Consider the following 11,986-nt stretch of genomic DNA (forward strand, 5'->3'; position numbering starts at 1 on the left):
ACACTGTAGACCACACACATGTACACTTGCGTTCAAAAGTTTGGGGTCGGTGAGATGTTTTAATGTTTCTGAATGAGTCTCTTCTGCTCACCAAACCTGCATATATTTGATCAGAAATACAGTAAAAACTGTGAAATATTATTCCAGTGTAAATCAGCTGTTTTCTATGTGAATATATAGTAAAGTGTAATTTATTCCTGTGATCAAAGCTGAGTTTCAGCATCATTACTCCAGTCTTCAGGGTCACATGATCCTTCAGAAATCACATGCTTCTTCTCTTAACTCCACTTGCTAACTGTCTGTGGCCTTTCCGATGTCTTCAATAAGTCGCTGATTGGTTAAATCTCCTTAACATCACTGATTTTTTGTTTGGCAAGATGTTGTTGAAGCTCTGGGCTACAGTTAGTTAAAGCTTCTCTTAACTCTCTCTCAGATGCAGTTCAGATGGGGTGCCTCGGCCCCGGCAATAAATGTCCTCACAGCCATGAGGAAGGAATCGGTGTCTATAGATGTGAGGAGCTCAATGTGGACACATCGAGTGTTCAAACACTTGAATATTATACCCCATCTTTTCACAGACTCGTCCTATTTTAATTTGGAAGGGCCCAAAACAGTCAGTGCTGTAAAAGGGAGGTTTGTGAAGTCTCATGGGCTGTTTACACGACACCGTTTTCAACTAAAAACGTAAAACCTTTTATGCGTTTTGAGTGCCTGAAACTTTTGAAAATGGGTTTCAAAGTGCAAGTTTTTGAAAACAATCTCTGTATAAACAACAAAATCGTGAATCTCTGCAGACGCTGACGTCATGCTCACGCATATTACGTGTTCAGTCTACAGTCTTCAGTCAACCCGTATAAGCTGACCGGCTTCATCAGACTCTGGGGATAAACTGAGTTGGTGGTTTATAGTGGATACAGGCTAACCAGCTTTCAGTCGTTCATATTCCTTAGGGAAACTGTCACGTTGGATGTTTTGGAAGATGAGGCGTTTTGACTGGATTGGTTTGGTTCACTTTGACTGTGCTGGACTTCAACAAGGTCTTTCCATGTACTGCACTCACTGGGGTTCAAGGGTTTTGATACTCTGTTGACACCGTAGAATACACTCTTTCTCTACCCTGGTAATCCAGAGTTCTCGCGAGAGCACAAGTTGAATTTGCTCAGCGAGTTCCTCTGGCGTCGAGTAATGATGCTCATTAAATATGCCCCTCGATCTGAGCTGCACCAATCACAGCGGGTTATCTGATAGAGGCGGGCCAGAGGCGAGATGACGACAGCGCTGTGACGTCGAAGTCATTAGTAAACATTGCAAGATGGCTCTGGATGAACACCAGTTGTTTGAAACGGCTTTGGCCGCTACCACTGATGGGCAGTAACGCGTTAGAAGTAATTTCTGCTTTTTTCAAGTAACGAGTAAAGTAAGGGATTACAATTGCAAAAGCAGCAATTAGATTACTGTTACTTCCTCGTAAGCAGGCTGCGTTACTGCGTTACACTGCGAGACTGTCTCGCGACGTGAGCCGTGACTCATGAGTGACAAATGACATGAGCGCCGCGAAGTCAGTGGTAAACACTATGGCAAGCGATCGCGTTCAAAAGTCTTTAAACGAAACGCGTGAATTTTGACGCTTCAACACGCACCGTTTGTCCGTGTTCAGACGTCATGTTTATTCATGAATGATGTCGTAATGGTAAACTGGTATGAACGTGCAAACACGTTAGGCCTATATTTGTTCATGAGGGATAATGCATTGGTACGTTGTGAGTGATGTCAGTCTTATGTCATGATTTGTCATGCCTTTTTAAGTTGTTCGTTTAACGTTATTTCCCAAGGTAGAAAAGACAACAGCTCTTAGAATGGGTCTTTTATTTTAGCAAACTGCCAAAAAACCTTTTCAGACTGTGTGCAGCTGAACCAAGAAAAGCTTAAGATTGCGTGGAGCTGATAAGCATGAATGGCAGAAGAAAAAGACTGCAATTAAAAAACAAAACAAGAGAAAATTATTTTAATGCAAGCAATAAAAAACTGCACACATCAGCTGTGGAATAAAAGAAAAGAAATGCATGATCAACTAGATTAAGGCAAACTCCTGTCTTAATTTAAACCCTGTCCACCACCCCCAAAGGTTTCACAAAGTTATTCTTGCCACTGTAACTTATGGCTTCCTAAAGACAGGTTTATGGGTAAATAAATGAATAATAATTAAAAAAAATTACCAGGGCTCAACATTTAAGCCTTTGCATTTGTCCTTCATGAGTAAAAACATTTGTTAGAACAGGACTTTTTTTTTTTTTTTTGTGTGTGTGTGTGTTGTAAATATAATTTATTCCGAATCAGTATTCTCATCATTTCAGTCAGCTTTAACATATATAAATCGGCATATTTATGATATTTTAACCTTTATAAAGGGCATTTTTCCCTAATCGTTTGCTTCATCTTTCATTTAAAATTCTTAAATTTGATCAATAAATTACAATAGAATAATAACATGCTAAAGGTCTGTTACCAATCAAATAAACTGCATTAAATAATGTAATGAGATTATTTAAAATATTTTTTGAATATACAAATAAGAAATATTATTTGTGCATAGAAATAATATTTATAAACCGCCAGTAGGAGGCGGCAGGCGACCATATTAATGAGTGAGTCATTGATGCAATGTGCGTAAAGTTAAAATACTGAAACTAATAAAACAAGTTTTAAAAAAGAATGTTACATTTGATTAAATTTTAGATGATGGAATATGCAGAAAGAATAGAATTAAGCAGAAAGGTCTATGGCTTTATAGCTTATTCATTTCGTGCATCATGTTTTTGAAAAGTAACTAGTAAAGTAACTAGTAAAGTAACTAATTACTTTTGAAAATAAGTAATCAGTAAAGTAACTGGATTACTTTCTTGGAGAAGTAATCAGTAATCAGTAACTAATTACTTTTTCCAAGTAACTTGACCAACACTGGCCGCTACAATGAACGAGTTAGACTTGGCTTTTTCTCTAAAAGAGGAACAGAAGACGGCGCTCGAATCCTTCCTTTGCAAGAAGGACGTTTTTGCTGTTTTGCCGACCGGATACGGTGAGAGTCTAATCTACCAGTGAGCTCCGCTGGGAGCTAAGCGTATGGGGCTTGTTGTGATTGGTCGTAGTGTTATCCAATTGCGTGCAGTGAGATTTTCAAATGCATGCTTGGTGCCGCCCCTCGAGCTGGCCGAGTTTCATTAGTCGACGCCAGACCATTAATGTTTTAGATTTAGGTCTGGATTTCCAGGCTACTCTTTCTCTTCTCCACTTCATCCTCAGGAGGTTTTAGGACTGGCATAGTGGGCGACTCTGATTCAGCCTGTAGTGAGAACGGTGGGCCTTGACTCCATCTGTTTGGTGACACAAGCTCTTTTAGGCTGTGACCCCTTGTGAGGTCATCTGCAGGGTTTCAGAGAGAATCTACAGATCGCCATTCATGCTGATCCACTAGGTCTTGGATTTCTGCTATCCTAGTCCCTCCAAAGACTTTAAAGGTGGAGTCTGTAAGAGTGGTTGTTTCCCCCGCCCTCCTCCTCAGACTTGATGCTCACGCGGGTTGCCAGTGTGAGGACACGCAACAGGAACGAGCGCAATTGAAAATGAAAGCCGAGGAGACTTACATACTGCAAGTTGATTAGTTGATTTATCCGCGTTTTAATATGCTCTCAATAATAGAGATTCTTAGATAGGCTTTTTAGGTTGGGTAGAATCTGCAATCTCTGACCCAATTTGCTGGCTGCAATACGCTGTGCTTTGGCATAAACTGGCATCCCGGGGTGTCGAAATACTATTGGGTGAACTGGCAGTGGGCGAGATCACTCACACCAAACATTTCAGAGTACAATAACTAGCCGTAGAAGTGTTTTTCAGAGAAACTCAGCATGTTTCCTAAATATCTGCAAACATATTATGGTATTTTTATGCTTTAGTAGAGTGAAAAAGTTACATACAGCACCTTTAAAGCTACAAGACTCATCCATGAAAGGACTGTGGTGGAATCAGACCACAAGACCACTCGGCTTATTTCCATTGTGGGTTCGGTTTCTAGCAGCTTTGCCAGTTGAGCACCAATAACCGCTGCTCATAGCTCTAGTCTAGGGATAGTTTGTTTCCGTTTGGGGGCGACTTTGGATCTGGGAATGCAATGCAAGCTGAATTTGGCCTTCTTTGTCCTCATGTATGACACAGATCCGTAGGCTTGTTCTAAGGCGTCACAAAAGATGTGAATTTGTCGCTTAACATTGGGTTGGTCCATATCTACTGAGACATAGCACCGTGGAAGGGTAACTTCAGAAAGGCTGGGAAGCTCGTTCTCCCGCTCGTTCCAGGCTTTCAGTAGGTCTGTTGGCAACATCTCTTTGTTTGTTCCACATCTGCAGGATCAGGATTTTTGCTCGGGTGGTGAAAGGGAGAATGAATCCCAGAGGATCATACTGGCTTGCTGTCACCTTATAAATGTGCTGCATAGGGGCTGTGGTTATTGGCACTGGGTCGTGTTTATATACAAGGATGTCCGAGTCATAGTTCCATCTCAATCCAAGGGTGGATTCTTGTGGTTCGACTTTGTCATGTGACAGCCAAAGCTCAGTGCTGTCTGAACGAGCCTCTTTAGGTAGGTGATCAATGACATTTGGCATGTTGCAAGCCCATTGACGGATCTCAAAGCCACCACTGGCAAGAGGTTCTCGCAACACATTCACTAATTGCTTGGTCTCATCTGGGAACATTACGCTCTTTAGGCATCTACGTAAAAGTTCCTTTCGACTGCAGATCTAAGGGTGCCATTTTGCTTGGTATTTTCCAAAGCATGATGGTGTAATGCATACATATATGGCACAAGCTATGCCAAAAGAAATGTTAGGGGATTTATTTGTTTCGAGGCCATGCCAGAGAAAGCCGAGTAGGTTTCTGTTCTCAGGCAGTAGGCAGATCTGATGAAACATGCCTTTTATGTCTCCACTCACCGCGACAGTATGGTCCCTCAACAGAACCACTGAAAGGGAAGGGCCTAGTGCAGGTGGTTTTGGCTTGTAGCGAGTCCATTGATTTCTGATCTTGTTTAGATCGTATGACCAGTCTCTTTTTTTTTTGTGGGGCCCTTCCCTTTTGTGGGGACTTGGCTCTGTCTCCATCTACATCCTCCAATGAGCTTACCACGAAAGTGTGCTCCCTGAAATGCATCAGAACCCCCCAAAGGGAAGGGCGTAGTGCAGGTCCTGCAAGGAGGCAGTTGTTGAGGTTATCACTCAGGTTGAACACCACAGTTTTTGCCGTTATGATGAACCATGTGGTGGAGAATAAACCGTGATTCTTCCTCTGTGGTAACAGTGTTTCTGTTTCTCAAGTCTTTGGGGGCATGAAGCTGAGGCATCTCACACAGCAGTGGTGTGGCGTAGTGCTTCACTCAATCTGCCATCACTCTGGTGGGTTTGGCTTGTAGCGAGTCCATTGATTTCTGATCTTGTTTGGATCGTATGACCAGTCTGGGGAATGCTATCTCCTTGCCTAAGTCTCTCAACATTTCGCTGCTCTTGACTAAATAACTTTTGTAGCTTTAATAAGAATTAATCTGTATTTAATTTATGCAGCGCAGATTGTTTGATAACTACTCAATTTCTGTATATTTCCTTCCTGTTGGACATTTAAGGTAAACAAGACATTATGGGTTTATGTGAGGATTGTTTGAAGTTCACTTAAATTTCACTTTAAGCGTAATAAATGTTTTAAAAAATGTTATAGCTTTCAATACACTGTAATGTTGAATTGGGGTGGGGGGGTCTATTTCATTGAGACATCAGTAGCTGTATTAATATCAGTAATATTGGCCTTCATTCATAAAAACAAATATTTAAAATATACTGTCTTAATGTTGTTTCTACTTTAATTTTGAAATTAACTGTGAAATTGTTACATTTATTAAATATATATTAAAATATATAATAAAAAAATAATAAAAACATAAAAAACAAGTGTTTTTTTAATTGCAATTAATCACGATTAATCACAGAAAAATGTGTGATTAATCTAGTTCATTTTTTTAATCGATCGACAGCACTAAATATAATATAATATAATATAATATAATATAATATAATATAATATAATATGATGTAATATAATATAATATAATATAATATAATATAATATAATATAATATAATATAATATAATATAATACAATGTAATGTAATGTAATGTAATATAATATAATACATCATATTTCTATTGCAGGTAAGCAAAAGTGAACCAGTGTATCAGTTTCTGTGATTTCGGTTTGAAGGTTTTAGTCTTTTCTTTAGTCGTTTTGTAGAAAAGGGAAGTAGTGGTTTGAAGGAAAATCTCTAAAAGCAGATGTTGACCTGGGGAGGAACATGTGTGGACGCTCTGATAATCTCAGATAAACTACAGCGCGTCTTACAGAATCTTCAGTGTTGTATCTGTGTGACAGCGAGCGAGCGAACGGCTCAAACGTCTCTGTGTTTCAGGGAATCAAGTATCTGGTTGACAACCAGCTTGTGGAGTGGAAACCAGAACGAGTGGCAGAGTTTCTGTATAAAGAGGAAGGACTGAATAAGACGGCCATCGGAGACTTCCTGGGAGAGAGGTGACTTATGAACACATCAGATCTGTGTGTGTGTGCGCGTGTGTGTGTGTGTGTGTGTGTGTCCTGATGAATGCATCTCAATCTGATGTTTCAGGGAGGAGATGCACCTGCAGATTCTCAAGGCGTTTGTGGATCTGCACGAGTTTTCGGATCTCAATCTGGTCCAGGCGTTACGGTGAGAAGCTCCTTCACACACTCATTCACACACTCCTTCACACACTCATTCACACACGTGAAGGACTCGTCTTATTGCTGCTTCTCTCTCGCACTCATCAGGCAGTTCTTGTGGAGTTTCCGTCTGCCGGGAGAAGCGCAGAAGATCGACCGCATGATGGAGGCTTTCGCCACACGTTACTGTAACTGCAACGTCAGCGTCTTCCAGTCCACAGGTGAAGCGCTACTCCAAACTCATCAGTCAACTTGCATAATACATAATATATATTACACCCTATAATTACTATATTTGAGTATTTGAAAACAGAAACTCATGGAAGTTTGTTTCTGTCATGGAATAAAAAATATTGCGTAATATTGGAATTTTGACTTTTTTATGTCTCGTAATTCAGTCTTTTGTTTCTGGAATAAAAAAATAAAAAAGTGAATTATGACTTAAAGTCCCCTGTGGTGAAAATCCAGCTTTTAATGTTGTTTATGTGTGTATGTGGTGTTTTCAATATGCTTTAAGACAAAGCATGTGTAAATTCATAAGTCGACACCATTGCTGAGTATTTCCTCCTTAAAACTGCAGTGAACCAAAGACAGTCTCAAAAACACACTTTGAAATCGCTGGTGTTTCTGACGTCACAAACTACCTTGTAACCAATCAGATCAACGTGTGATCGTCAACCAGTGGATCTCTGAGCTGAGTGAGTGAGTGGAGGCGGGGCTCATTTGCATATTCATAGGACCGCGCATACTAAATGAGGCGAGGGTGTTGAGTTACATTCAAGATATTTTAAGGCATGAAGCCATTTTTTTTCAAGGAAAAAACTTTTAAATGTGTAATTTTATGGATCAAACATGAGTTTTAAGGGATAAAATGATTGACTACAGGGGGACTTTAATATCTCACAATTCAGACCAATTCATCAGAATCGCAAGAACAAAACCGCAGAAAAAAAGTCAGAATTGTGAGATAAAACGTCACAATTACCTTTTATATTTTTTTATTCCATGGCGAAATAAGCTTCCATTGAGACTATTTGTTATGCATTGCCAGATCTGTTAATTGGCCAAGCTGACACTGATCTCTCTTAAAACGCTTTGTTTATCAGTATCTGGCAAAGTTGTTGAGAACGGTTGTGTTTTTTGTGATCCTCAGACACGTGTTACATCCTTTCGTTTGCCATCATCATGTTGAACACGAGTCTTCACAACCCCAACGTGAAGGACAAGACCCCGCTGGAGAGATTCATTAGCATGAACCGCGGGATCAATAACGGAGAGGATCTTCCTGACGGCCTTCTGACGGTGAGCATCCAATCACAATCACTCCTCACTGGTCACATGACCAAAATACTACACTGGAGTCACTGACAACAAATATACAAATATGATCTATCCATCATAAAAGTGCATCTGTCCGTCATAAAAGTGCATCTATCCATCATAAAAGTGCATCTGTCCGTCATAAAAGTGCATCTATCCATGATAAAAGTGCATCTGTCCATCATAAAAGTGCATCTATCCATCATAAAAGGGCATCTGTCCGTCATAAAAGTGCATCTGTCTGTCATAAAAGTGCATCTGTCCATCATAAAAGTGCATCTATCCGTCATAAAAGTGCATCTATCCATGATAAAAGTGCATCTGTCCGTCATAAAAGTGCATCTATCCATCATAAAAGGGCATCTGTCCATCATAAAAGTGCATCTATCCATCATAAAAGGGCATCTGTCCATCATAAAAGTGCATCTATCCATCATAAAAGGGCATCTGTCCATCATAAAAGTGCATCTATCATCATAAAAGTGCATCTATCCATCATAAAAGTGCATTTATCCATCATAAAAGTGCATCTGTCCATGATAAAAGTGCATCTATCCATCATAAAAGTGCATCTATCATCATAAAAGTGCATCTATCCATCATAAAAGTGCATTTATCCATCATAAAAGTGCATCTGTCCATCATAAAAGTGCATTTATCCATCATAAAAGTGCATCTGTCCATCATAAAAGTGCATCTATCCATGATAAAAGTGCACCTGTCTGTCATAAAACTGCATCTGTCCATCATAGTGCATCTATCCATGATAAAAGTGCATCTATCCATCATAAAAGTGCATCTATCATCATAAAAGTGCATCTATCATCATAAAAGTGCATCTATCCATCATAAAAGTGCATTTATCCATCATAAAAGTGCATCTGTCCATCATAAAAGTGCATCTATCCATCATAAAAGTGCATTTATCCATCATAAAAGTGCATCTATCCATCATAAAAGTGCATCTATCATCATAAAAGTGCATCTATCCATCATAAAAGTGCATCTATCATCATAAAAGTGCATCTATCCATGATAAAAGTGCATCTATCCATCATAAAAGTGCATCTATCATCATAAAAGTGCATCTATCCATGATAAAAGTGCATCTATCCATCATAAAAGTGCATCTATCCATGATAAAAGTGCATCTGTCCATCATAAAAGTGCATCTATCCATCATAAAAGTGCATTTATCCATCATAAAAGTGCATCTATCCATCATAAAAGTGCATCTATCCACCATAAAAGTGCATCTATCCATGATAAAAATGCATCTATTCATGATAAAAGTGCATCTATCCATCATAGAAGTGCATCTGTCCATCATAAAAGTGCATTTATCCATCATAAAAGTGCATCTATCCATCATAAAATTGCATCTGTCCATCATAAAAGTGCATCTATCCATGATAAAAGTGCATCTATCCATCATAAAAGTGCATCTATATCCATCATAAAAGTGCATCTATCCATGATAAAAGTGCATCTATCCATGATAAAAGTGCATCTATCCATCATAAAAGTGCATTTATCCATCATAAAAGTGCATCTATCCATCATAAAAGTGCATTTATATATTATAAAGGTGCATCAATCCATCTAAGTGCATCTGTCCATCATAAAAGTGCATCTATCCATCATAAAAGTGCATATATCCATGATAAAAGTGCATCTATATCCATCATAAAAGTGCATCTATATCCATCATAAAAGTGCATCTATCCATCATAAAAGTGCATTTATCCATCATAAAAGTGCATCTGTCCATCATAAAAGTGCATCTATCCACCATAAAAGTGCATCTATCCATCATAAAATTGCATCTGTCCATCATAAAAGTGCATCTATCCATCATAGAAGTGCATCTGTCCATCATAAAAGTGCATTTATCCATCATAAAGGTGCATCTATCCATCATAAAATTGCATCTGTCCATCATAAAAGTGCATCTATCCATGATAAAAGTGCATCTATCCATGATAAAAGTGCATCTATCCATCATAAAAGTGCATTTATCCATCATAAAAGTGCATCTATCCATCATAAAAGTGCATTTATCCATCATAAAAGTGCATCTATCCATCATAAAAGTGCATTTATCCATCATAAAAGTGCATCTGTCCATCATAAAAGTGCATCTATCCACCATAAAAGTGCATCTATCCATCATAAAAATGCATCTATTCATGATAAAAGTGCATCTATCCATCATAGAAGTGCATCTGTCCATCATAAAAGTGCATTTATCCATCATAAAGGTGCATCTATCCATCATAAAATTGCATCTGTCCATCATAAAAGTGCATCTATCCATGATAAAAGTGCATCTATCCATCATAAAAGTGCATCTATATCCATCATAAAAGTGCATCTATCCATGATAAAAGTGCATCTATCATCATAAAAGTGCATCTATCCATGATAAAAGTGCATCTATCCATCATAAAAGTGCATTTATCCATCATAAAAGTGCATCTATCCATCATAAAAGTGCATTTATATATTATAAAGGTGCATCAATCCATCATATAAGTGCATCTGTCCATCATAAAAGTGCATCAATCCATGATAAAAGTGCATCTATCCATCATAAAAGTGCATCTGTCCATCATAAAAGTGCATCTGTCCATCATAAAAGTGCATCTGTCCATCATAAAAGTGCATCTGTCCATCATAAAAGTGCATCTATCCATCATAAAAGTGCATCTGTCCATCATAAAAGTACATCTATCCTTCATAAAAGTGCATCTATCCATCATAAAAGTGCATCTATCCTTCATAAAAGTGCATCTATCCATCATAAAAGTGCATCTGTCCATCATAAAAGTACATCTATCCATCATAAAAGTGCATCTGTCCATCATAAAAGTGCATCTATCCATCATAAAAGTGCATCTATCCATCATAAAAGTGCATCTATCCATCATAAAAGTGCATCTATCCATGATAAAAGTGCATCTATCCATCATAAAAGTGCATCCATCATAAAGTGCTCCACGGGCTTCGAGGGGGTTAATAAAGGCCTTCTGAAGCGAAGCGATCCATTCGTGTATGAAAAATATTTAAAACTTTATCGACTAAAATAACTCATTTCCGGCAGACGGCCTACGCAAGTCGACCTGCGCCACAAGAGTAACCGGTGACGTGTGTGTGACGCAGATGTAGGAGTAGCGTACGCTTTGAGCCTCTCGCGGTTCAAACTCAGGGCTGGGCAACAAACTCAAGCTCCGCCCACATTTCTCTTTAAAAATCCTCGTTTAATTCGTGACTGGTGTTTTGTTTTGCTCTTTCCTCTGCGCTTCCGTGTTCGTCAGTACGTCATGCATCGGGTCACGGGTTACTCTTTCGCCGCAAACCGATTCATACGGCCGTCTACCAGAGGCTAGTTATTATAGTCAATAAAGTTTTAAATATGGATATTTTTCTTATGGACTGATTTTCATTTTTGGGTGAACTATCCCTTTAAAGGGCTGGTTGATTATGATTTGACTTTAGTGTGTAATGTTGCTGTTTGAGCATAAACAACATCTGCAAAGTTACAACGCTCAAAGTTCAGAGCAAAGGGAGATATTTGCTTTTACAGAAATCGCTTTTTAAGGACTACAACAAACGGCTGGTAGAGACTACACCACATTCCTCCCGGGTTAGTGACATCACCAACCCTAAAATTTACATAAAACCCGCCCCCTGAACACGATTTATAGATTATCAAGACAGAATATGCTAATCAATGACTAGAAGATATTAACATATGGTACTTAAATTCATCAACTAACCATTCAGAAATGTCCTGTTGCTTCTACATGTTGTCACTCCAGTTTGAACATAAAAGGCTAAAAGTTTTTGAAATGTTCAGTGCATGTGTGTGTGA

The 11,986-nt window shown here is 38.7% G+C and overlaps 1 protein-coding gene across 1 annotated transcript in view; it reads left to right on the top strand.

Annotated features, from left to right (window-relative positions):
* Positions 1 to 11,986, top strand: part of cyth4b (cytohesin 4b) — a 34,352-nt gene that overhangs the window by 16,139 nt on the left and 6,227 nt on the right. Inside the window, exons 6-9 of the mRNA XM_079883024.1 lie at positions 6,506 to 6,624; positions 6,719 to 6,799; positions 6,901 to 7,013; positions 7,946 to 8,094. Coding sequence (XP_079739150.1) covers positions 6,506 to 6,624; positions 6,719 to 6,799; positions 6,901 to 7,013; positions 7,946 to 8,094 — 462 coding nt within the window. The remainder of the gene's footprint in view (positions 1 to 6,505; positions 6,625 to 6,718; positions 6,800 to 6,900; positions 7,014 to 7,945; positions 8,095 to 11,986) is intronic.

This window comes from Squalius cephalus, assembly GCF_949319135.1.
Source record: "Squalius cephalus genome assembly, chromosome: 10".
Lineage (NCBI taxonomy): Eukaryota > Metazoa > Chordata > Actinopteri > Cypriniformes > Leuciscidae > Squalius > Squalius cephalus.